General features: G+C 37.7%; 2 protein-coding genes across 19 annotated transcripts in view; one reads left to right on the top strand and one right to left on the bottom strand.

Annotated features, from left to right (window-relative positions):
* Cyt-b5-r (Cytochrome b5-related) overlaps positions 1-27,462 on the bottom strand; it is a 73,007-nt gene continuing 45,545 nt past the window's right edge. Inside the window, exon 8 of the mRNA XM_071789214.1 lies at positions 1-124. Coding sequence (XP_071645315.1) covers positions 16-124 — 109 coding nt within the window. The 3' untranslated portion in view covers positions 1-15. The remainder of the gene's footprint in view (positions 125-27,462) is intronic.
* Positions 1,901-27,462, top strand: part of Mhc (myosin heavy chain) — a 49,702-nt gene continuing 24,140 nt past the window's right edge. For 2 of the 18 annotated variants that reach the window (XM_071789209.1, XM_071789205.1), the window contains exons 1-11: positions 1,902-1,971; positions 4,999-5,423; positions 9,737-9,880; positions 11,735-11,891; positions 12,167-12,399; positions 12,876-12,939; positions 13,587-13,685; positions 18,073-18,176; positions 20,569-20,706; positions 21,241-21,510; positions 25,556-25,726. In XM_071789209.1, the coding sequence (XP_071645310.1) occupies positions 5,217-5,423; positions 9,737-9,880; positions 11,735-11,891; positions 12,167-12,399; positions 12,876-12,939; positions 13,587-13,685; positions 18,073-18,176; positions 20,569-20,706; positions 21,241-21,510; positions 25,556-25,726 (1,587 nt within the window). In that variant the 5' untranslated portion in view covers positions 1,902-1,971; positions 4,999-5,216. Of the gene's footprint in view, positions 1,972-4,998; positions 5,424-9,526; positions 9,671-9,736; positions 9,881-11,734; positions 11,892-12,166; positions 12,400-12,875; positions 12,940-13,586; positions 13,686-14,177; positions 14,282-15,663; positions 15,768-18,072; positions 18,177-20,568; positions 20,707-21,240; positions 21,511-22,266; positions 22,438-24,385; positions 24,557-25,555; positions 25,727-27,215; positions 27,387-27,462 lie in introns of all 18 variants that reach the window. The other 16 variants (XM_071789208.1, XM_071789190.1, XM_071789206.1 and 13 more) reach the window with 15 other exon arrangements.

Consider the following 27,462-nt stretch of genomic DNA (forward strand, 5'->3'; position numbering starts at 1 on the left):
TCGATAAGAATCTGTTTATACTGCTTTGCCGTATACGTCTTTCGATTGGCGTCTATTTCGATGCACTTGGGCGCATCGTGTCGATCGGGACGATGACGGCATGGAATTCGGTTTATAGCGCTGCCTGGCAAACGTAAATATTATTTCCGCGGCGGTTTTACGTGGAAAACGCCAAGGCCCGCCGCGACCACTGCGCGTGTACGAATTCGTTTACGTTCTGGAGCCCGCTTGAAGGGACTACAGATCAAATTAATAAGAACAAACGATTACGAACAAACATTTACAGATTCAACGAGCGCTTGTAGCGATCGCTTTCCCTTTGATGTAACCCGAAAAGAGATAGAAACATTCGTCGATCGTATAAATCTGGGCTCGTTCATACTCGCGGCGAGTCATCCATGCATGTTCATTGAAGCTAGCGCGTTCGTTCGCGTTCGTTCGCGCTCTCCACTCGGTTCACTTGAAGAGAAAAGTAGCTTCGTCATTTAACCCGTTGATCGCATATATATGTATAAAAATGCTATAGGCGCCCAAGTCTTAGATACCTCGATCTTTTTTTTACAATCTTTATTGTGGTTCCACGCATTCTCTTCGCGGATATTTGTGTCCGGATATCAATCAAATGTCTACAATATAGTTCACCAGCGATTTTTTGTAAAAAGAGGAAAAAGAAATTAGAACCGCAATAAAGAAAAAATTAAAAATTTTTTTCTTACATTTAGAAAAAATAAAGGCAAAGTTTTGAACTTTATTTTATTTATGTTAAATTTGTTGAAATATATGTGCGAACTACGATTATCATTTAATATTCTAACGTATGTCTTATTTTATTTATTTGATAACAGTTTTAAAAAATTTTTTAAGTTATACAAGTATAAAACAAAATATTCTAAAGTATTTGAAAATAATATATAAAATAAAAAAATAAGAGAGAGAATCAGAGTAAACAAAAAAATTATTTGTCTATTATATATTATATATATAATTATTTTAGGAAATAATTCAAAAAATTATTTTAATCTTAATAGCTTGGCAAAACGCAGGATATTCTTTTGAAGTCTCAAATCGTCCAAGAAGAAGAATGATAATTTAAATTTAAAAAATGTATAGCACCGGTCCACACTGGAATCGTGCAACGAATCGAAAGAAGAGACGTTTACGCGGCAGTTCGATCAAAAATTGTCGACATCGAACACAAGGTCGGTCGGAGTACAACGAAAAAAGAAAAAAAAATGAGGATATCCATCGATCATCTATCCCGACTGACTGACTGTCCGATCCGTTTTGACGTAACGGATCACGAGAGAATCATCGTTCACCGGCGCGCACCCCGAGTGATGCTCGCGTCCACGTGCGCCCTCCACGTGGTGCGCTCCTTTTTCCCTTCCTCCTTCTTCTCTCTCTCTCTCTCTCTCTCTCTCTCTCTCTCTCTCTCTCTCTCTCTCTCTCTCTCTCTCTCTCTCTCTCTCTCTCTCTCTCTCTCTCTCTCTCTCTCTCTCTCTCTCTCTCTCTCTCTCTCTCTCTCTCTGTTCTTCTCTCCTCCTCGACGACCACCAAGAGCGATGGAGGAGCCGAAGAGAGAGCCGAGCGAAGCGAAGAAGCGAGCGCACCCTCCGAAATTCCGCCACCTCTTTCTTCCATTTCGAGGTCCGCGGCGGTCGCCATGGCTGGGGGCAGCCCGGGGTACCAACCCAGAGGGATGGCCGAGAGAGGGGGACCGGACAGCGGCGCGGCGTCTCGCTCCAACGTCTATTTTCATCTCACTTGCCGGCGTCGCGGCCACCCCCCTTGTCGCGCCGCGTTCTCGGTATCATCGTCCGCCTAAAAAGGTAGATTGGCCGTGGAAGTAACGCGATATGCGATTTGTCGGACCGTACGGCCAATCGACCGCGGCGTTACACTCTAGGATCACGTTGCACGCGCTTATATTGGGAGCCCCCGCTCGTTTCCCCGACAGAACGGCTCTCTAACGTAAGTGCACCACGTCGCGTCGCGTCGCGACGCCGCCGGCTTCTATTATTTTTTTTGTTCTCTTTTCTTCCTCTTCTCTTTCCTCTCGATCGACAGAAGACGAGAAAGAAACGCGAAAATACAGCGAGGAGAAAGGAAGTGGGTTCTTTCGCGTATCGGAGTAATAAACGGGGTGTAACCGCGGGTCCAAGCGTCGTCGTCACGACACCGCATCATCCACCGGAGCTCGCACACTTATCTCGCCGCGCTCACTCACAGAGAAATCAGCGGCCGACACGCCGACAAATCCACACATACACGTGTGTCACACGGTACCGGTGATAAGGAGCGGATTTAAGGGTGAGGTTTGAGACCACAAGAAACTCGCGAGAGGACCGAGTTCGGATGGTCGTGCTCCTCCTCTTCTACGAGAGGATCGCGTGTGTGTCTGTGTGCCGGAGAGATCGGGGGAGGAGGTCGCTAGGTGGGCGGAAAAGTGGGTTGGCGATCCGGGTCCCGGTGATCTTCCGAGGGAGTGACCTTCGACCTTCATCGACTTTTGGTGAAGTACTCGTGTGAGAGTCCGACGAGGTGCGACCGGAAGGACTGTGCCGGAAATATCTTACAATTAGAGGAGCTTTTTTTTACCTGTGTGTGCTTACGGCCCCCCGATAACGGTGTGCGGACACAGTGTTGCTTCTTTTCATCTCTTCCTCTTGTCCTTTTTCATCCCCGGGCCTACCTTTCTGCTCTGATCCGATCGGATTGGAAAGAAAAGCGAGTTCGAGTTCCCGGTGTCGATCGGGAAGTCGACCGACTTCCGATCGGAAGATTTTATTCTTTCGATTGAGCCAACATGATGCAAACACCAGGAATACCATTGTGCGACGTCATCAAGTTTGATAAGATATCTCCCAGCATTCACCTCCAATTTGTTTTAAACGAGTGAAAACCTATTCTTGTTTACGCTGTTTTTTTTTTAATTTTACTTATTTTTCTTCTATATTTATTCATGGTTCACAGTACTATATCAATATTTAAACAATTATTAGATAACAGTCAATAAAATTAAATCTGCTTATTAAAAACCGATTTGCTTTCTTAATTTAAAAAATAAAAAAAAATTCTACTGTTAGTAAAACTTTAAAGTTTTATTTTTTGTTTTGATTTAACAGGAAAGCGAAGTAAAACTTTAGTTTTTTTTTACTTTCATTGAACTATAGAGTAAAACTATAAAAAAATAAAAATTTTACTGTTAGTATTTTAAAGTTTTTTTTGTTTGATTTAACAATAGAGCAAAATTATAAAATTCACCGTTGTACCTTGTGGTTGTAAGAGATATCATAATTTTTTCATATAATTAATGAGTTATTTCGATGAAAACTTAATCAAGAAATGGGAAAAACAATTTTTATTATTTATAAGCAAAGTTAATTCGACTGTTATCGTTTAAAGGGCTGAAGAATGAGATCAGTTTTTTTCTATGTGAACTATTTCTGCTTAGAAAATTTATTTTCAAAAAAATTGCAAATTTTTCCAGTAGATTCTTCACTTATTAGTGAATTTTTTATCTGTTGGATAAGAAAAAATTAATAATTTCGAATTTAAAGTTTAATGTTTTCTTTCTTTTTCTCTGTTGCTTCCTTCTTCACCTAGTACTATTCTCCATGATTCACGTTTCTATGTTTCTATGTTTTATTTCTTTTATTACTTAAAGTCCGCATGGTTTCCCAATATTCATTAAGTCCTAATAAACTCACGCCCGGATGCCTTCGCGTATTCTTCATGTTTCGTGTACGCTTGAAGAAACGAAAATATCGGACTTCTTGTAACGCGATACGTCGCTCTTTTTGGTCCGGTCACCAGTGCCGCTTCGTGCCTGTTCCATTTTGTATTCTTATCCGATTATGCAACCCCATCGCACTCTCTCGACTCTTCTTCGTGACTCCTCTCTTGTGATGCACGCATAACCGTCGCGTTGAGTAGTAGTGTCAGTGATATATCGCGACATCGTACCAACCTGCTTCGAGGTGAAGCGTGTTCGATAAAATGGATCTTTACTACCTTTGCAACGTCTTTCTATAACGTTTCAGTGAAATCAGGAAAGAGAAAAGCCGGCGGTTGTCTGCGACGAATCTAAAAATCATTAAATTTCACTTTACGAAACTACGAGACTGTAATATCAGTCGAAGTGAATTTTAATAACATTTGCCTTAGTTTTTGATATTAGGTTTTTTATTGATGAATGTCTGATTTCTCATTCGGTTCTTATGACAATGATTTTCTAACAATAATATTACGAACTAATTGGGTAATGGTATATAAGAGAAATATGTGCGATTGTTAGATATTAAATGTGTCAGATCTCTGTTATTATTAATTTTTACAGATACTTTGACTAACCTGGAATTAAATTCTTTTTTTATAAATCTGTCGATAAACGAACTTTAAGTTACAAGTGGCTGAGACAAACAGCTTCTTGAGAAATAAGTTTTGGAAATATAAATAAATATCTATTTTTATATTTATTTTATAATATATTTATTATTTTTGTTTAGTTTTAAATAAATATTATTTAAACAAATGTTTTTAATTTAGAGATCAGTTAAAAAGATATATCGAGAATTGTGAAAAATGACAACAAGCATGTTTCTTTAATATTTTTATCGCAAAATAATAAGCTCTGAACTTATGTAATTCACAGAAGAAAATTTTCATCAGATCTGAAACGTTTATACAATATTTTTCATTATTTAATATTATTATTTTGAAAAATGTGTATCTATTAAATTCGATTAAAAATAAGATTTACGCGTATGTTAGAATCTCAGTTAATCGAGATAATAATTGACTGTAATTCTTTTTATATATTCGAAGAGAAATCTTTCTGAAAGACGTAAAAGGGATTGAAAAAAAAATTAATAGAAGAGATGTAACATTTTCTTGCATCAATCAACTGATATAGTCTAGATATAGACAGCTGTAGTTTCGTGAAGTGGACCCCGGACAACCGGGTGCGCCGAGATGTTCTAACCGATCGTTCCCCAGGGCCGCCCAGAACGTGCCGCCAGAAGTAGTCCGTCCGCCGCCGAACCAACAACAAGCCCCCGAAGGCAAACGACAGGAAGAAGAGGAACGGTCTTCCCCTCCCACCGAAGAAGAAAAAGAAGAAGAAGAAGAAGCAGCAGCAGCAAGACATCAGGAGGAAACCCGTGAGTGCTACGGCATCAGTTTACCGCCAGTAGAGCCGAGAAGAAGAACCAAAGATGCCAGCCCCGAAGGCCCAGGAGGGAGAGGATCCCGATCCGACCCCATACCTCTTCGTCTCCCTCGAGCAGAAGAGGATCGATCAGACGAAACCTTACGACGCGAAGAAAGCATGCTGGGTGCCCGACGAGAAGGAGGGCTACCTCCTCGGCGAGATCAAAGCCACCAAGGGCGATGTCGTCAGCGTTGGCTTGCCTGGCGGCGAGGTGTGTAATACTTGCCATGTACAAATGCATTCCTGTGACTCGCTTTTCCGATTCCCATTATTCTAAAAAGTCACTAGATTGCTCGGAAAATAGCTGACAAGCGATCCCGATAGGACTCTATATTTGAGTAATTTTATTCTGTCTCTTTGCAACAGGGAGAATTAAAATTCATGAGAATAACAATGTGGCTCAGGTGTAACATTAAACAGTATGTGATTCTAAGAAGAGAAAATTGAAGTCGAAAAAATCAGCTATTATTTGGGCAATTTTTCTCTTTGAGATATCTAAAACGTCTACGCGATTTTGTTAAACACTGAGTATACGAAAGATACCGAGATTTGTTTGGTCAGATTAGCAAAAGTTATTTACCAACTTACTCGAAATTCCCGGATGCGATTAAAATTATATTAATGCTTTGAAGTATCTCTTTTCTGAATGAAATTATGCTTGCATCCCAGACTCCAACAAAAAAAATGGTATTGTTTGTCAAGCTGGAGTTGTACTCAGTGTTTCAACATCATTGAAATAATGATACACGATATCATTGTTTTACCTTTTAGATATTTCACATATGATAGAGACACAAAATAATATACTAATTAGTTAACTTTAATCCTGATTTAATATTTTTAATTGAACAATTATTTCAGAGATTATATTTTTTATATTTTACATTAGAAAATACAACACAGTCATAATATTAATAATCTATTTCTATTAATATGCTCAATTCAGATATTTTATATTATCACGTACGCTAGAATTTCAAAGGTAAATTTTAAGAGATGCTTTACTACTTTTACAATTGTTTCTATCTTTTCTAACAATAATTTATTAAATAGTACATACGTCAGATAATCATAATTTAACAAACAAACGATCAGTCGTGTCACATCGAAAGCATCATCGGTCTGCCCATACATCTTCCTCTTCTACTGTCCGACAGCGCTTTTTCTATTGTACAAATGCGTCTTCAGTCGGGAAATTTATTTCTAAACACTTCAATGCGCGATTTTACATTATTAATTATTATTTAGGCATTAAAAAATTCTTCGCACTTTACATAAATTTTATAACATGACAGATATCATTAAAAAAAAATTAGCTAAGATATGAACTCAGATTATCAAATAAAGCTGTAAGTCAAGCTGTGTTATCTAAAAGAGACAAGTATAAAGACATCAATTACAAAATTGTTCGCTAGATTCCATTTTACCATCGCCTCTCTCTTTCTCGCTCTCTCGAACTAGACCCCGAAAGTGACGTAACAGTTTTCGCAAGCGCGATTACGCCGAAAATGCGTTCACGCGGGACATTCGCGTACATTCGAAGAAGAAGGCGTCAACGGCGAGAGTGCGTTCCGATTTCGCCGGATAAATTCGTTCGCTCGCATTTTTGGGGTGCTGAGGGGGCGACGGAAGGGGACGTCTGTTTACGGCACGGCGATTTCCATCGATCGCCATGGAAGGATCGAGACGCGATCCCTCCCTCCGCCTGGGCGATTTTTTAGCCGGCTCGACCGACCGGCTCCGAAAGAGAGACAGAAGGAGAGAGAGAGAGAGAGGGAGAGAGGGGATTCGCTGGCTTCTATATATATAAAAAGAAGGGAGAGGTACGGGGATCTCGCTGACGATCTATTTTCAGAGAACAGAAAACCGACCGCGAGTTGCCGCGGCCGCCGTCGTCGTCGACGATGGCGAGGACGACGACGACGACGACGTCGAGCACTTATGACCTTCTGTCACCCAGTCGTCCGAAGGTGTAGGCTTTCTTTTCGGACGGAAATAAAATCCCTCTCGAGCTTGAGACCTGTCAAAAAGTGCATTACGTAAAAAAGCGGTTTTCTGCCACTGTTCTGAAAATATATAACGACGACCTGTCTTCGAAGCGACACGTTTTCCCGCTGGAATCTTTTTCTCGCTTACCGTAGTGATCTAAAGAGAACAAAAAAGTCAAAATAATGTTTGGCCTTTTTGTTCTTCTTGGGGAGAAAGAGAGAGTTTACAATCGAGATTATTTTTAACTCAAAATGTATAATTACATATTATATTTTCGTTTTAACAATCTAACTTTTTGGAATCTAATTCGAAATAGAATTGAATTTTGTCTGCAAAAAAGGGTACATGTGGCAATAGTAAAAAGCTTCAAGATACAAAAAATAAAAATATACAGAACGAGCAGTAGCAGGAGTTTGTAACTTCTTAACGACAGTTTCGGTATCGTTGCGCAGGTGATAAAAAAGCTGCGCAAGAATACCGAAACTGGCGTTAAGGAGTTACAGAATCCCTCCTCAGATGTACATTAATAAAGTTAGCGAATGCGATAATTGATAAAATTCCTGAAGAAAATTGTAAATTTTTACATGGGAAATCCTAATTCTTTGAAATCTTGCGTAATTAATTTTACATTCATTCCACCTTGCAAATTCTCTCTTTGGAGAGTTTTCTTTTTGTCGATAGGTAAATCGAGAAATAAAGTTTTTAACAGTAAGTGAAAGGAAGACGTATGATTAATATGTATATAAAACTGCTCGATTATTTTCCACCAAATTTACAGACATCATATTGATACTTTCGGACAGACTCTAATAATCTTACCTAACAAATCGAATAATTTCCAGCATTTTTAGATGCTTTCAGAATTTTTTTTCTTTAGGTACGTGATATTGTTTTAAAGGGAAAATTATATGCATAAAACATTTGCTAGATTTCTATATCATTTCATCCTTCTCTCTCTCTCTCTCTCTCTCTCTCTCTCTCTCTCTCTCTCTCTCTCTCTCTCTCTCTCTCTCTCTCTCTCTCTCTCTCTCTCGCATTCCGTGTTTGAAGGATAAATAAACCTCGCTGTACATTATTGATTATAACTTTCCACGGAGCACATTTCAAACGCGTGAATAATTTTGTTCGTAATTATTGTACCGCTCTGCTATTCTCGCTCCCGAGACAAACTCGTGAACAAACAGCCCCGATATCCGTATCCCCGCGTAACGCACGTCGATTACATAATGGTTCAGCAAACTCGTGTCACCACGCGCGTCGCCTCGTTACGACTGTAAGCCCAAACGCTATTGTTAGAATCGCCGTCGCTAGCGCCTGGCATAATAATAAGCCGAAACTATACTTCTCGAAACGCGGGTCAATGTATTTTTAGAACAGCAACCGAACGCGAGGTCCGAGAAAAACGCTGCGAGAGAGAGAGAGAGAGAGAGAGAGAGAAATGAAGAGATAGAGGTGTCATTGATATCGCTGCCAAAAAACCTTTTTACGCAATGGAATCGTTGGGGGAAAATACTGCGTCTTTTTCCGCCTCTTATCGAGATTTTTAACACAGTTTCCCAAATATAAATTAACCATTTTCATAATTTTTTTTCCAACTCTAATAACGTACGAAAATCAACACATTAGGAATTAGACGGAATCCATTTTAATGTTTCCATTTAGCTATGTTCAAAAGTTCAAAATATCTGTGATAATAATATGGCTGTTAGATAATCATTTTACTTTGTTATTTTCTTATGTCATAATTAAATAACAAATCGATTTAATTACATTCATAAATTTAATAAAAATTACTTACTTTTTATCTGTTCAACAAAGCGCACTTTAAATGTTTGCTTTTATTCTTAAACTTCCTTTTAGCATATTGCAAATATTCCAGTTACAAGTACTATGTCTAATTTTAATTATTCCTATAGTTAAATCGTAAATTAAATACAATGTGAGTATATATTATTGATATGTAATTAAGTTATTAAATGTATTATGTACATAGAAGAATAATATAGAAGGCGGAGGAAAAACTGTTTTATTTTATTAATGTATTGGAAAGATTTTTCAAACATTTCCATTTTATCAATTTCTATAATTGCTCATCAATTCAATTTAACCTTCTCTTTTATCTTTGTAAATCTATAAGATTTAGATATTTTGATTTTTTAAATTTAAGACAAAATACGCCTTTTATAAAGATAATACGCAAGTTCCAAAATATGTTCTCCATCTCTCGCTTTTAATTCCGAGAGATTGACAACATGATCGTTCGTTTGGTAAGTAACGACGGCAAGAGAAAAGAGGGAGAGAAAAAAAAAGAAAATGCTCGTGCAGACGAAACAGTTCCGCAAGGACCAGCTGTCCCAAGTGAACCCGCCGAAATTCGAGAAAGCCGAAGACATGGCCGACCTGACCTACTTGAACGAGGCGTCGGTGTTGCACAATCTGAAGCAGCGTTACTACGCCAAACTAATCTACGTAAGTCGATTGTCGTGACCGTACGCCACTAACGGCCTCTTCTTTCTCTTTGGGGCTCGACGATAGACCAAGGACTTCAAGAAGGACCAGCTGCAGCAGGTGAACCCGCCCAAGTATGAGAAAGCTGAAGACATGTCCAATCTGACCTACCTCAACGATGCTTCGGTCCTCCACAACTTGAAGCAACGTTACTACGCCAAGCTCATCTACGTAAGGCTCATCTTCGCTCGCAATGGGGAGATGCTCGCACCCTTCTTTTGAGGAGGGCTTTGTCTGGCTTTGTCTGGCCTCGAGTGTCCCTCTTCTACTTGCGAGCTGCCTTAGAACTTTCCCTGTGTCTCGAAGGACCGGTTCGTCGCTCAAAACGCCAGGACGCGTCTCGCGACGTCCCGATGGATCCTTCGACTTCACATTCCGTTTGTCATCCAGCACGGATCTTGTGCAGGAGCGTCGTCATAAAGCAGGACAATCCGTCACGACGTTTCCTGGTGTCTCCATATTTTTTTTATCGACCCTTCTCCCGTTCAAACGAGAATCTTTTGTCCGTTCGGTGTTTTCGCCACCAGAGAATGCATGATTTTTTTTGTATTTATTTTTTTTTATTTTTAATGAGAGGATGACGCCGTCGTTAAAGCACCATGACGTGCTGCGACGTCTCCTTGGTTTTTATTGATTTTTTTATCACTTTGACTTTTGTATTTACTCCAGACTTCTGTCTGGAGATGCATGATTTTTTTCCTTTTACTTTTAAAAGAATGAGAGAATTGTCGCGCAAAGCACAATGACGTGCCGCGACGTTCTATGATTTTTTTTCACGTTTGCGAAAGTTACCCTTTCCCTTTCGGATTGGTAACTTTCGATCAGTGAGAGCGATCACTTTGTGTTGGAAAAATGCCCAGCAAGGAATATTTTATACTTTGCCATTTTCTCGTCCTTCACCGCAGAATGCTCATTATTTCGGTTTAAATTTCCACAACATTCTCTTCGTTTTAATTCGCACAAGATGTGCAATCGATTCTTCTTCAATCATTCTATGTTTGTTTCCTGAATGTTACGTCCATTGTATTTAATTGAGTGCGCTCCAGAATCCACGTGCTCACAAAGTGGAGATCCCGAAGGATACTCTCGTTTCGAGACACGAGTCGCATCCATCACGATGGGAGACGGGCTGTTTCTGCATCGGCATTCAACTTCTGTTTTCTTTTGTGTTTATATACATATATAATATGTACGTTTTGTCGATGGCTACGTTTCGATATTCACTGCCAGTACTAAAAATCTATAATATACGTGATGTAAACTATAGACTTTCAGTACTCGCAGTGAATATCGAAATACAGCCGATGTCGTCGATATTGCTGGATTATTTCGTCATATTAATGTAACGAATTAATATTTGTATAATAAGTTACAATAAATATAATTAAATTATATTTGCTAATTTTCTTTTGCACTTAAAAAAATTGTATGAGCTTTATAAATAATATCGATTTATATATAATAATTTTTGTGGAAGTTTGGACAAAGAAATAATCAGGCACTATCGACGATGTATTTTACAGACAAATTTCAGCTATTTGAAATTTGAGATAAAATTCCAATTATGTTATTACGAATAATTTCATATATTATATAATATTATACGATTTAATTGGAGAAAAGGGCTTTCTCTAGAATTATAATATTCAAAACTATAAAAAAATCTATGATTTTATTTTATTCATTATAATTCGTTATATTTGTTATAATTGAAGGAATCATAATTAGAAGTCTATAACATTTAAATTTTACCCTTTCATATTGTATTCATAAGTCACGTTGATTGTGCGTGATATATATAATCCTCTTTATCGAGTTCAGGAAGCTCGAATAACTGGAATCTGTCTGCAATTTCTTATGCACGTTATCATTGGATCTCGTCCAACGAGACAGATCGCACGAAAACCGAGAACCGAGAAATGTTTTGTCTTGGCGAACCGCAAAGACCGGCCAAGTCACGGAACGTTACTCGAAGCCTCGACTCGATCGATCTTTAAATGATCTTTAAATCGTTTACCTTTCCAGACCTATTCCGGCCTGTTCTGCGTGGCTATTAATCCCTACAAAAGATTCCCCGTGTACACCCATAGATGCGCCAAATTGTACCGCGGCAAGAGGCGTAGCGAGGTGCCGCCGCACATTTTCGCCATTTCTGATGGAGCCTACGTCAACATGCTCACCAGTACGTAAAAAGCCATAATTATGAAACAGTATTAATTACAATGCAACATTACAATACCATTGAGAAAAATTGTTCACTTCCGAAAAAATCTAAACATTTAATTTGATTATCCTAATAACAATTAAACTACATTAATTTTTCTTAATTAAATAGGTTATTACATAGAGCAGTCATGTTCTTTTTTTTACAGGAGATATTGATTTGTAAGAGACACGATTTTTTGTTGATTTTTATGTCATTTTATGTGAAATCTGTGCATCTCTCATTCCCGACAGACAGCGAGAACCAATCTATGTTGATCACCGGTGAGTCTGGTGCCGGAAAGACTGAGAATACGAAGAAGGTAATCGCGTACTTCGCCACCGTCGGCGCCTCGACCAAAAAAGAAAAGGAAGACACAGGAAGTCAGAAGAAGGGCTCTCTGGAGGACCAGGTCGTCCAGACCAACCCTGTCCTGGAGGCCTTTGGTAACGCCAAGACCGTCCGTAACGATAACTCCTCTCGTTTCGTAAGTGTTTCTATTTTAACGCGCTTCATATACGAAGCGTTCAATAGGATAAAATAGCCATTACTATATTTGGTCGAGATAAATAATTGCGGGGAAGTCCAATAACGATTCAAGAGACCTAAATGAAATAGAAAACAGCTAGTTGCGAAATTATTGTAGATCTCTTAATTTATAATTATATTAAAGTAATTTATATATTAATATAAAAATTACTATATAAATTAATATGTTATTATAATTGTATAATTATGCGCAATTACTATTTTATTATTTTGATACTATTATTTTAATTTTGTTATACCAGATTTTTTGTCGCATCTATTTCAATCCAAGAATGTAGGAACACTTGGTTAGAAATAGAAAATGTTGTTTACGACGACAGATCGTCGACCGTGTCCGAAAGCTTATATATAATAGTCAAAAGATCGCTCGTTTAATCAGATGGATTAATTGTGCTTCTGTTTCATCTCGAACAGGGTAAATTCATTCGTATTCACTTCGGTCCTTCCGGAAAGCTGGCTGGTGCCGATATCGAGACATGTGAGTATCTCACACGACATATTTTCGAATTGCGACGACTCATATCCCGGAAAAAGAAATCGTCACGCACGTTGTTAATTTTACGCAATTAATCACGTCCGGCGTTTTAGTAGTCACGTCAAGGTGACGGAAGGCGAACGCGTTTATTATCGTCGCGACGCAAACGCGCGCCTCCGTGAGGCGCAGTTGGCGTCGATTCGCGATTTACACCGTCCGCCGTTCTTCAATTGCGCCCGGTTATTTTTGCAACCGCTCCATTTCGTACCGTTTGGCTTAAAATCCGCTCGCGTCATCGTCGTGATTCTCTTGCTCAATCTTTGCGCTATAAACGAAAATGTATGCGCGACGCCGTCTTTTTTCGCACGATTATTTCTTCGCTGTAAGAAGAAATTATTTTATTCAATTATCAACAAGCACCATTAGTTTTTATTTAAAAAACTACTTGTATGCAAAACTGATTTTTTAATTATTACAGTCTTAATTAAAATTTTCTCTTTTCATATCTTTACAAGAAATGGATATTATATATTCTTTTTTTTTTTGTAGATATTTGTGAATCTTTTTGTAGAACTTTTTCTACAGACGTAAAATATATTATGCTTCTTCATGTAAAGTATATATTTAAAATAATATTCTTCTTTCCATAGATCTGCTGGAGAAGGCTCGTGTCATCTCTCAACAAACCCTCGAGCGTTCTTACCACATCTTCTATCAGATAATGTCCGGATCAGTCAAGGGACTGAAGGGTAAGATCATTAATATTCCGCGAGAAAGAAAATTAAATCCAAACAGGATTCGCGCATCGATTATATTCTCGTCCTAAGATCATAATTGACAAATTATTGCTACCTCGAGAAAAATGAAAAGATTAACACAATTATTTATACATAAGAAATTGCACATATTGTGCAATATCAATAGTAAAACAACAATATTATCAATAAAAAAATGAATTGTTTTTGCTAGATTAAATGTAGATATATATGATTAACCATCTTCCAGGCAGAGATAATACATTAATTTTCTCGAGGTAGCGATTATTTTCCGGAGCGTTCGCGACTATTCTCGCTGATAACGAGATCAGATCGGGAAGATGAGACAGGTGCTGCAGAGCTTAGAAGATAAGAAAGGTTTCGCGCGTGAATGATCCGGGGGTGTAATCGCCCGGAGGGTTGCCCTCTTTCCTTCCCGCGCGTCAGCAAAGTTTCTCACTGTCGAATTATCCTCATTCCACACAGCCATGTGTCTCCTATCGGACAACATCCAGGATTACTACTTCGTATCTCAGGGCAAGACAACGATCCCGAACGTTGACGACGGCGAGGAGTGTCTGCTGACCGACGTAAGGACCTGACGATGACGTTTATCGCAGGATTCTCGTGTTTACCTTTACTATCCTTGTATGAAACCTTAGACTCGGTTGCTGGCTACTGTTGGCGGTTTTCTTGGATTAACTGTATATCACGTTCCCTGGAGGAATTGTAGCGGGCAATACATAACGCCTTCAGAACGGGGTATTGTGGGAGAAACGTATCTATCGAGGTCGATTTTCTCGATCGGATTTTGGATGATGTGATTTAACATTCACTGGTAGTTTTATATTGCGTTTACTGTTGACGTCGATTTTTATTAATAATTTTAAATGGAAAAAAATCTAATCACACTTGGTTATGAATAGCTTCGAAGTAAAGAAATGTGCAAGATTTTGACAAGCTTGCTAAAATTCTAATCGATAAAGAAAGATTTTAAATCGAGGAATTTATAATTTTGAAATAAATTCAATTTTTTAAATTAGAGTTTTCTAATTTTAAATTAGATATAATTTTTAAAAAATTAGATTAGATATAATTAAATTAAAATCTAATGTTGCTGAAGAAAATTTAAATTAAAGAAATCCTTATTCGATTGAAATAAGTTTTATTTAAGATTACTTGGCTTTATTTTCTCCGAAGAAAGATGGAACAAAATTATTATTCTTAAATAGAAATTCGACAATAGGCACGTATCTCTCGTAGAATAGCGTGTACAGTAGTATAATAGATCTCTCCGGCGTGAGAGAAAGAGCTGGGACCCATTGTATATAATTTTATCCTCCTAGCAAGGCGTAATCCGCAAAAGGAGTAGCGGTATTTTGCAGAGCTATACCGTAGAAACGTATTTTTAATGTAGTATTCTGAGTACCAAACGTTGACATCGTGGACGAAGAAACTATTTCAAAACTGGTGTCCAAATTTCAGAAACTTTTATTTTCTGAAAATCCGATAAAGTACACTCATAAAATTGACGAGGAATTTAGAACAGAATATTTTTCAGAAATGTATAATTAGAAATAAAGGCAGACTTTGAAAGTTCTAAAAAAGTTCTTTTTGATCTAAATTTAATTGATTTTATTATTAGAATATCGCAGTATGAATTCATAATGTAAATAAATAAATAAATAGTAACATTGTTTGAAGAGGACGCAGGCATTTTGATAGTTTCTTCGTCGAGCTGATGAACCCCTGATGACCACAGGTGGCACCTCTTTGATGTTGCCTCCTCCCCAGCAGTGTTTCCTTCAATTTGACACAGAGAGAACCCGCGGACTCGCAAAGGTTCATAGATACCCTGTAGATACGACCCCCCTTTAGGTAGTACGATGGAAAGCCACCAGGAAACATGGCCCGCCATCGATTGTTTTAACCACCCGCATGTTTTCTTTCTTTCTATCCGGTCACCCTGTAGAGATGTGTCTGCTGTCCAACAACATCACCGACTACTACTTTGTATCGCAAGGCAAGACGACGATTCCCGGCCTCGATGACGGCGAAGAGCTTTTGGTTACCGATGTAAGTGCAACGACCTGGACCAGCCGGCGTCAGTGATCGCGCCAGCAAAAGATATTCCTTTGAGATAAGAGTAATTTAATGGATTTTTAAAAGTTATCACTTTTTGTTTAGACTTTTTATATTCTTTATAAAGAATTATTTAACACATTCTTAATAATATCTTCACATTTTTTTGACGTGTTGTTGTATTTTATCAGATTTCTCATGCTCTTCTGTAAAAGAAAACAGTTTTTTAAGTTATTTATCTATATGTTAATTATGTCTGTTTCTGAAATTGGTATAGTTACGTCAGTTTCACTTGCACACAAATCTCTCTTTTTGAAGCTCGCTGGTCCAATTCTCTAAGCACTAGCTCCTCTGTGTACGTAATTGTCGCCTTCCCGTATAGCGACCGCTTCCGGAAAAGTGTCATCGCTCATTGAATACTACGCCGAGTGACGATCCTTTTCCGTACACTTTGAATTTTTGTGTCGGCTTCTACTTACATATTCTGTATTTTGTTACACAAAGATGTTTATCTGTGCTATTATCTCTTCTTACGTGCTATTTGTACTTTTTTCAATGTTTCTCTCCCTCTCTTTCTCTCTTTCTTTCTCTGTCTCTTTCTCTTCGCTCTTTTCATTGCAGCTCTTCAATGCGCCACGTGATTAACCGGACATATTCTTACAGCATCATATGCGGACATCTGTATATCACTATAACTTCTCACCTTCTTTTCTCTGTCTTTTTTTTCTCTTCTCTTCTTCTCTATCGCACTATCATTTTTTTTTTCAGCGAGTACTCGCCGCCAATAACTTGCTATTGTTTTTTTCTGTTGCGAGCATCGACGACACAAGTCACTTTTCGACCCAAAGTATCCAAATTCATTCTATCTGTTGTTTCTATAAGTAATTATTGACCGATTCAATCGTTAGTAAAATTATTCGCTACTTATTTCGTAATAATTTACGAAAATCAAAACTTAGAATTAGACTTAGAATGTCGACGATGGTCACGATCGCTCGCTTGCCGATCACGAAATCGAGCGTCGATAGAGAAAAATGAACGAACTAATACAGAAATGACCATGCTGAGCAACCGAATCGGCGACTACTGGTACATTAGCCAGGGTAAAACCAGAATTCCGGGAGTCAACGACGGCGAAGATATGGAAGCAACGGACGTAAGTCCAGCCCCAGGGTGTCTTCGAGCCTCGGCGAAATTCAGACTCCCTTGTGATTTCTTATGAAATTGTTTAACAATATTAACTCGTATTAGATCCATTTCTTATTGCCGAAGAAATATATTAAAAATCTTAGTGAGAGAAAGAGATAACTGTGATTATACTGTTCAAAAACAATTGAAATCGATTATTTTAATTGTTACATAATTAATTTACAAAGCTGCAGTATTTAAAAATAATTAAACATTTATTTTTTTTATTCGGATAGCTTAATTTTAAACTTTAATGTAGCTTATGTAGATAAAAATTATTCGTCTGCTTTCCGTATCATGGAACGAGCAAGGTGATGCTGAAGTTTGGCCGAGGATTCGCCACCCCCCTCGCTCCTCGCCTGCGATAGCTGCCTGCCGCCGCAATCGGGGCGCGGGGAGATTGGGAGCGCGAGACTTTCTCACACTGAAGAAATGTTCTCTTCCAAGAAACTTATCGCCCCCGTTTACCCGCTCCCCGATACGCCCATCTCACTATTACCGCCCGACCCGTATATGCCAGGCTGTTGAAAAAGCGCGCTCGCAAATGTCGTAGTAATCTCTTCGTCTTTTTCCGCTCTTTCAAGACTCAATCGTCGTCCAAAAAAATCTTTTTTGTTAAATGGAAAAATTCCAAGAATTCTTTAAACCCCAAAGCTATAATCTTAATAACAAAAGCAAAAGATATATTTTTAAATTTGGAATAATATTAAATAAGAAAGTTTTTTATTATAAAATCATGAGAGAATTATTCCTTTTAAATTATTATCCAAAGTTTTTAAAAGAGCTATCGTTATTCGAGAAAAGATATTTTCTAAAGAAACATTTCTCTAGAAAATATGTTGTGTTATTAAATATATAAAAATCCAAGACTTAAATCTTTAAGAATCTTTTTGGAGAAGATATAGTCGAAGGCTTTTCTCTCGCGATGGATCTTTGAGTCTCAGAAATTGACAGCACAATTGATTTGACGATCAACTCTTGGCGTTGCAAGTCGACGACCGCTGATTGACCAAGGATGGATCGAGAGCCAGATTGCGAGGATTCTCAGAAACGAGATTGAGACTGAAACAAATTCTTAAACTGCAACTTTATTTTCCGAAATGTTTCACAGATATGTGTTACTTGTCCAACAACATATACGACTATGTCAACGTGTCCCAAGGAAAAATCACGATCCCCAACGTCGACGATGGCGAGGAATGTTTGCTGACGGACGTAAGTCCTTAGATATCACCCTGGTTGTAAAAAAGATGCCCCTCTTTTGCCCCTGTAAAAGTTCGATCCCGTATCTTTAGATCATATGGATTATATAAATCCATTCATCTACTCAGCGACGTCGATCAAGATGTCTGAATATTTAATTAATAGATCAAAAAATAATAGTCATAATGAAACTTAATAATAAAACGATAAGGATTTGTTAGTATTGAAAAGATAAATTTTTGTTTTGAGTTTTTGAAGATTGACGTCGTTGTTGTTTTTCTGCCCCAGATATTGGTTTATACAAATGCGGACGATAATGAGCAACAATATATTTTTAGAAATTACTGTAAGATTATTAGTTCTTTTAAGGTTCAATAATTTTTTTTGTTATTTAATTGTTTTTAAATTAGATTGTTCTTAAAAATAAACTTAATCGTTGGATATCTAATGATATAATAATTAATAACATTAATTTAATATATTTAACCTTAATATGTTTAATATTGTTTTTGATATTTTTTATCTTTTATTTTTTGATGCAAAAATATCAAAGTAAACAGATTGGAAATATTTATTTTAATTCATTAATTGATTTGGATACTTAAACAAGTCTAAAAATTCGATGAAATTGATGTTATATTTTTAACACAAAATTAGTATATATATATATCTCTCGTATAAACTCGTTACTTAACATAACTTTACTTTTATTACACGTTCTTTATATTAATAATTTTTATAAACAGAGTTTTAATGTTATTTAGAAATTTGAAATTAAAAATATAAAATCAAATTACATATTACGTATGTATGTAATCAATTTTTTATAGATGGATTGTTGTTGCATTATTGATTTCTGCGCAACTACTATGTACAATATTTTCGAGTTCTCTTCTGGTAGTAGTATTGCCTCTCCCCCCTTCCCCCCCCCTTTGTTACCCTACTCCAGTTATTTAACTTGGAGCAATTTAAGAAGTCTTAAAAGAAGTTCTCTACCATCTCGATTTCGATCGAGATTCAGCATTATTTCGAATATCATGTCCCAGTAGTTTGCAACTCCGTAGTAGTTGACTCCTCCGCCCCTTCCCCTTCTACAGTAGTTACTGCTCCTGTGAGAAGTTCCGTTTTCACACAGGTTGAAGATCTATCAAAGTTGAACTTTGATAGATTTGATTAGAGACGCAGCTCGAGCAAGCGTTTCTTCATCGATCGAGTGCGACGTTAAATTTCGTGAAGAAGATCCAACCTGCCTCTCAAAGGAACGAGGGGGTTGGAATCAAAATCGCGAGGAATCGTTCAGGCTGACCCTGAAAACTTCTTTACCACAAAGAAGGCAGTTTGCGACGAGTGCGATCTAGAGATCAAGCTCGCAATTTTGTCTTCTTCTTCGTATTTTCTTCTTCTTCTTTTTCTTACTCTTTTTCTAGCACTTCGTGATCTTGAGAGATTACGTAGGCGGTGTTAATTCGCGTTGACACCCGGAGCTTAAAGAAAAGAAGCTATCGCCACGTAACACGAGCTTCGCTTCCGCTTTTTGGCTATTGCTGCAAAAACGAGCTTCGCTTCTGGTCGGTTTCACCAACATCAGTCGACTTTCTTTCAGAATTATACAACTGGAAATAAACGAGGAAGCGATTGATTCGCGATTAAAGTTGAATTTTTACGATCGATTAATTTTAATCCTGGTTCAATTAGTTAAGAATTAATTGATCTACGATTGCAATAATTGATAGTCGTCAAATTCAAGAGCTTAAAAAAATAAAGTTACAAAATTAGAGAATGTTTTGGAAACATTCTTATACAATTTGTCAGAATTTCCATTTTTTTTAAACAAAAATAAGTTATTCAATTGCTCGTAAAATAATTTAATTTTAATTGACACTGTGGTGAAACCGAGCTTTACGCCACGCTGACTTTCTTTCTCTTTCTCTTTCTCTTTTCTTTCTTATACAGCTTCCACGCACATAGCCGAACGATTTATAACATAAGTTATATTGATAGTTCATTGTGCTTGGGAGCGTTTGTGTTGTCCTTGTTCTTCCACTAATCCTCGCTCGTATAATACATGTAAGTTTATCGAAATTGATAACGAGAATCATCAGAGGAGTGATTAGGGATCGTCGTTCTTTTTTCCGATGATCCCTTTTCTGAATTTGAATCGCAAATGAACAATTATATAGTATTATTAATTATATCCCAGGATCTCTGAATTCGCCAATAAATGTATCGCTCGGTTTTTCGTCTCTGATAAAATGACACAGAATTCTAAACGACAAAAGACGTGTAAAATATGTCTGAAAAATTTATAACGTTTTTCGCGAATCAACTCCTCGTAATTAGAACAATCTCTGACGCGAGAACATCGGCAAGACGACGGTTTAACGGGGCTTTTTTTCGATAACAGCAAGCTTTCGACGTGCTGGGCTTCACCCAGGAAGAGAAGGATAACATCTACAAGATCACCGCGGCCGTCATGCACATGGGTGGCATGAAATTCAAGCAAAGGGGTCGTGAGGAACAAGCTGAAGCTGATGGCACTGAAGTACGTACCTTTGTATTACTGGAGAACTACTTGAACTATAGAGACCATAATTATCATTAACATAACGATTTAATAGGTTTTTATTTATTTTTCTTCTTCTTTTTATAGAAAGTAATTTTCTAATTAAGAAGACTAATCCAAACCAACACCCTGTAGAGCCACGAAGTCATTTTTCCTCAAATTTCTAAATATACCGTTTTTATCCCAAGAAAGATTCTAAAACAATTTCTGTAAATTTAGAACGTTTCTAAACATTTTTTGGGATTCTCTTCTCGATGCTTTAAGCAGAAAAAATTAAAACATGTACGGGCGCGTAATCGATTTTCCCAAACTACATTTTCACACAATTATAGATATCCCAACATTTCTTTTTCTTATAGTACCTATATATGCTGAAATATGTGTTTTTCTTCAGTCAAAAGTTACAGGCATTGAAATATATTTTCATCAAAACGCTATCGTCATTTCGTTGTTCTTTTGGCGTAATGAGAAGAAATAATCGCTGCAAAAAAAAAATCATGTTTTGCACTTCAGGAAGGTGAGCGCGTGGCTAAACTGCTTGGCTGCGACTGTGCCGATCTTTACAAGAACTTGCTGAAGCCAAGGATCAAGGTCGGTAACGAGTTCGTCACCCAGGGTCGTAACAAGGATCAAGTAGCCTATTCCGTGGGCGCCATGTCAAAGGCGATGTTCGACAGGGTGTTCAAGTGGCTGGTGAAGAAGTGTAACGAGACCCTGGACACCAAGCAGAAGAGGCAGCACTTCATCGGTGTACTGGATATCGCCGGTTTCGAGATCTTCGACGTAAGTTTCCCCCGAGCCGCGATCCACAAATATATAGACACACATATATGCATATATGCAACGTGATCGTCGACGATTTTTGCCCAAAATTCTCGCAAAAATTTCAATAATTTACATTCCGTTATCTTGTCGTCAATTAGACTTTTTGAATAATTAAAAAATTAATAATTCGTCTTATACAAGGTACCCTAAAAAATTTTGTATAATGACAAAACAGTATTTTCTATCTATATTTTACACAAGTTAAAAAATGCAAATTGCAGTTAAAGATAAACGATTCTTGCAAACTAAGTTTTACGAGTGCAAATTTAATTTCAGGTGAATTTTAATTGATCAAATTTATTTGCATTTTAATTGTCTAAATATTTAATATCAAGAATTACCAGAAAGAATTTTTTTACCATTATTATATAGTTTTTTCGGTGGTCTCTGTATAATATAAAAAAAAAAGAATTATAAGATACAGAAAGTAAATGCTTGCGAAACTTTCGAATCGTCGACGTGAACGAAAATATAATCGAATACACGGAAGAAGAAGAAACCGAGGGTGCGAAGAACTCTTCGCACTTTCGTCCCATACTTCACTTTTTCCCACGACGAAGTAAAACAGGAAAGAAAGATACTCAAAATCGAGCGTGACGAGAAGTGAATCGTGATTCACGAGACGTCTCACGAACCCCTCCGGTCGAACGAGTCGCCGAGAAATCTCCTTTGAAAGCCCGTAATCATATATCTCGTTACCCCGGTATCTCGCAGTATAATGGGTTCGAGCAGCTCTGCATCAACTTTACCAACGAGAAGTTGCAGCAGTTCTTTAATCATCACATGTTCGTCCTCGAGCAAGAGGAGTACAAGAAGGAGGGCATCGTCTGGCAATTCATTGACTTTGGCATGGACTTGCTAGCTTGTATCGAGTTGATCGAGAAGGTGAACGATCGATCCGCCCTCCACTCTTTCGTTTTTTCGATCTCCCTAGGAGGTCTATAGATCTTTTTTAGGTCCCGCACGTTAATCTTGTCGTTAATCTCGATGAAGTATGAATTTCTCCAAAGGATTGATTTAGATCTTCATAGACTGTATTCCTCTCCTTAGATATGTATCATCGTCCCTTGGAGGTTGCCATAAACCTTCATAAACGTAAACTTAGACCTTAGTTAAACCCCTGAATGAATTTGTATCCTAAATGGGAGAATTTTATTTTTATTGAGTAATTTCATCAATGATTCCTTAATTGTCCCTTTTGGGATATTGTGAAATTCAACTGGATATTGTGAGTTTTGGACTCCGTTGATCTCCTGAATGATTCCGTACTGCCCTGAACAAACTGTGAATTTTTATTAGATGTCATGAGTAATTTGTATTAATATTCTCACAATTTTATTATTTATGATATCATCAATTAACATAAAAAAAGCAAAGGGAGAAAATTAATATTTTTTTAGTTTTAATATAATTAATTATAAATTATTGTATTATTTGTTTTCCTGAGAAGCGCATGATTTCGAAAAATCCCTCTTCGATTGCCCCGAATATTTCTGCACGCCTCCATAGAAGTAGCGGAATTTCTCTGATTAGATAGGGATCATTTTATCGAGAATGCTCTTAGATGCTCTTAGATTCCCCGACGAACGCTCATTCGCTCTATCTGGTTCAAAGTGGGACAGCGTGCAGGTAAAGGGATAATTTTTTTCATTCGTCGAAGGGACATTTATTGTCATCATTATCATCATCGAAACAGTGGACTTCACGTAGAGTAAACATGACGTAGAGATGATTAACCACTCGTCCATACCCTGCCCCCCCTTTTTTTAAATTACGTACGTTTAATTACGTACGTTTAACTGTCCATTTAGCAAACAGGACGGTCAGGATCGTGCAGCACCGTGTCACCCTTTTACGGTGGTTTTCCTATTGATGTAATTGACAGAGTTGGTAACGGCAGTAGTTGTTGGCCGTAGACTAATACTGTTAGACCCTGTATATTTAGCATTCATATAGACATCTAGTCACAGACACGAGAACTAACAAAAGTTCAAAACTAAAATCGTACACGGATATATTTGTATTTATTATACAGATTAAATGTATTTATTGTTTTATTGTTTGTCTATGATCCGACGTCTTATATACTATCTGAAAAAATCTACAAATTGTCCAGATTATTAACAATATTTCGACAAAAAAGATCGGATGAATAAATAAGATACATTTTCAATTGACTTTGAATTTAGCATAATTTCGTATTTTTGAATTTTGTTTGATATTCCGTGTTCTGTTTTACGAATGAATCGACCAATATCCTGGACACGAATCGAGACACTGGAACATTCTCTGACATGATAAGTTTGAACCCTGAAAGAACGACCTCGTGCTAGGTCGCGATGCGATTGATACCAATCCGTCCCAGCAATAAACGGTGCGCTACACCACCGATTTCGTATTAAGTGCTCTGTAAGAAAATTCCTTCTAATGAGACTTTGATCAGCCCGAAGTTTCGAGTCGATCGACAATAGAATTTGAATTTGTTTTTTTATCAATTTTACAATAATCTTACAATTAGTAGAAAAAAATAAATAATATAATATTAATTAAATGATAGAATTATACCCTATCTTAAATCTTGGTGAAGAAGATTATTCTTTTAATGTGTGTTATCAGTTACATCAGAAAACAGCTTTATCAAGAATATTTTTACGTACGTTAAAACCGTCTTGAAACTTCGGGTAATTTTATAATTCCAACCGTGTGTAAGAAATTCCTTAAAAGAAACAGGACACAAAAGAAACACGAAAGCTAAAGAGAAGTGTTCAAGAAGGAAAAAAAGAAAGAGAAAATGACATACACATACGCATGCCTGTTTCTTGCTCTTGAACAGTTCAACAGCTTCGAACAGCTCTGCATCAACTTCACCAACGAGAAGCTGCAGCAGTTCTTCAACCATCACATGTTCGTCCTCGAACAAGAAGAGTATACAAAGGAGGGCATTGAGTGGGCCTTCATAGATTTTGGCATGGACCTGCTCGCATGTATCGATCTGATCGAGAAGGTACATTAAGACGGATCGATCGATTCCTGGCTGGTAAAAACCCAGACAGACGGGCACGGCCGGAAGCAGAAAAGAACGAAGTAGCTCAAGGCTGAATAACGAACGAATGACGTGATACAAGAATTGAAATAGTTACTAAGCACGCGGATATCCCTGACGATTTATCACGGATCAGAGGACATTGCTACTCTAACGCTTACCCCCTAAAAACAAAGTGATCGTCCACTGTTTTCTTATCGTTAATCATTTATATTCATCCCTGATCCTACTTTCTCCTTTCTTTTTTTTTGTATCATTTTTGGATCCTGCGGTTTCGGTCGCACGTAGCGCTTTCGAGAAGCAAGCATTCCTATCGTATTCCGCTTAGGCTAGTTCTACTTTCCTCCTCTACGTCAAAGGCAAAATTTTATCAAAAATATTAATGCCGAAATCTTGTACAGTCTAATTTTTGCCGAGGAATATATTGATTTTGAATTAAAAGGAAGTATATTGGTTTGTGTAAACATATTTTTTATCACTCATATAGTTTTGTGAGAAATTATGAGAATTTCTCATCAAATATCATAAAAATTAGATTTTAAAAATAAGAATTATGTCATTGAAAACGAGTAAAAAAACGAGAAAATTTACTCGATTTATTTGAAAAATTTATTTATAGATTAAAATCAAATGTGACAATCTTCCGAGTAATACATTTTGTTCTTTCTCAAATATCAAAATTAAAAAAAAAAATTAGAAATGTCAGACTCAACACACACATATGACACACTTATTTGATTCTGTATTTCTGTCGGAGTATTTGTGTCACTGATAATGATTTTTGTCTCTCTCTCTTTCTCTCTCTCTCTCTCTCTCTCTCTCTCTCTCTCTCTCTCTCTCTCTCTCTCTCTCTTTCTCTCTTTCTCCTTCCTCCACTTCATTCTGTTCGGCTATCTACCGTCTTCTGTCCCCATTCTCGTTCCCACGCCTACGCATTATGCAAATGCAAAAAAATGGCAGTACAACGGCTTTGAGCAACTCTGCATCAACTTCACCAACGAGAAATTGCAGCAGTTCTTCAACCACCATATGTTCGTTCTCGAGCAAGAGGAGTACAAGAAGGAGGGCATCGATTGGGTGTTCATTGATTTTGGCATGGACTTGCTAGCTTGTATCGAGCTGATCGAGAAGGTATTGTCAGTTATTCCGAATCCAAGGTTTGAAACACATCGATCCGGCACTCTGGGAGTTGATCGACCCCACGGACGACGAACGAGCGAGACATCGAGTGAGCTTGAGCGAACCGATTTCCGGAAACTTCGCAAGAATTATAAGCTATCAGTGTTGCTTCCCCGGTTAATGTTAACCGGGTTTTCACGCTTATGTCTCTATTGTAATCTCTCCGGCTCTTCGAGGATGACGAAGACGCCGATCGCAAGTCTTCCGAAGGTACTTAATACGGGTACCTGAGCCACTCTTTCCCATTCTTTGCCCCCTGATGATGTCCCGTCACATCCCCAACGGCACTAATATCGTGCCCGTGAAACATTTCCACGAAATCGTTCAACGGATTGAGCGACAATCAAACATCATTGTCTTCGACGATCCACCGCGCGGGTCCGGTTCGCAATCCTGAAGAGACCGGGACGAACCGTGAAGTGAAAAAGAGAAAGAAACATTCGGCGTATCAACGAAGCTTATTGATATAAACTTATTGTGCCGAATCAATTACGATTGACATATTGTAATCGTAATAATATTATCAGACTTCAGTAAAGCTTCCGCGATGAGCACTGAATGTCAACCTGTTAAAAATTTGAGAGCTCGATGATTAAGAAATACACCGTTCAGCGTGACATTAATCAACGAGTTTTAGAATAAAAATTAGATACGAGGTAATTATATATTAAAATTAAGAAATTAGCTTGTTTGGAAAATGATGGTTAACTCTCAATGATAAATAATGGATCCAGCGATTGTGTTCTCCCCTCCCCCTCCCGGCCCCATACAAAGGCACATTGAGTGTCGATCCTAAAATTCATCTTTGAAAGTTTACCCACTTAATTAAATTCTATTTAGGTAAACTTAGCTAACACAGACTGTACAGTGTTCATCACGATACCATTTTTAATTTACCACACAACGACACAAGCGAGTGTCTTTTCGATTCGTGCGACGAACTTGACAAGCATAGCTAGTTATTTTTATTCAAACTCAATAATGAGATTTATCTCAACATACTTATATAAATTTAATTATTTATATACAATTGAGGTTAATTGTTATTCACGCGTGTGTAATATTTAATTACAATCTTAAATAATTCTATTCAAAGATTTTGATGTTTAAACATGTCACTACTTAATGTTTTTAATTAGGAATCTTAAAAATGATTTAGAAATTTTTCGAGTTTATCGCACATTCGAGAATAAATCCTCAAGGGCACATCGAGTGCACCCTGACACCCCTGACTACCCCAGTTACCCCTCCCTCTGTTTGCCCCGGAATCGAACGATGAAAGTTACGGGTCGAAGTCATCGGTCGAACGTTCTCCACTCGCGTCATCAGGCAGCACTAATGACGGGCTGTTTCCACCTGTTTCTTTTTTCTCTGTTCTTCGCTTAAACCCCCCGTACGCATGGGTCCCCCGTCCACTCCGCTGCGCTACTCGGTCGAGCAGTTCAACAGCTTCGAGCAGCTGTGCATCAACTTCACCAACGAGAAGTTGCAGCAGTTCTTCAACCACCACATGTTCATCCTCGAGCAGGAGGAATACAAGCGCGAGGGCATTGAGTGGACATTTATTGACTTCGGCATGGACCTCCAGCAGACTATCGATTTGCTCGAGAAGGTATCACCCAACCAAGGCAGATCGACAGATCGCGGGCCCGATTGCCAAGGAGACGCGAGATTTCTCCGAATAGCAT

This window comes from Temnothorax longispinosus, chromosome 9 (genome assembly GCF_030848805.1).
Source record: "Temnothorax longispinosus isolate EJ_2023e chromosome 9, Tlon_JGU_v1, whole genome shotgun sequence".
NCBI classification, from domain to species: Eukaryota; Metazoa; Arthropoda; class Insecta; order Hymenoptera; family Formicidae; genus Temnothorax; species Temnothorax longispinosus.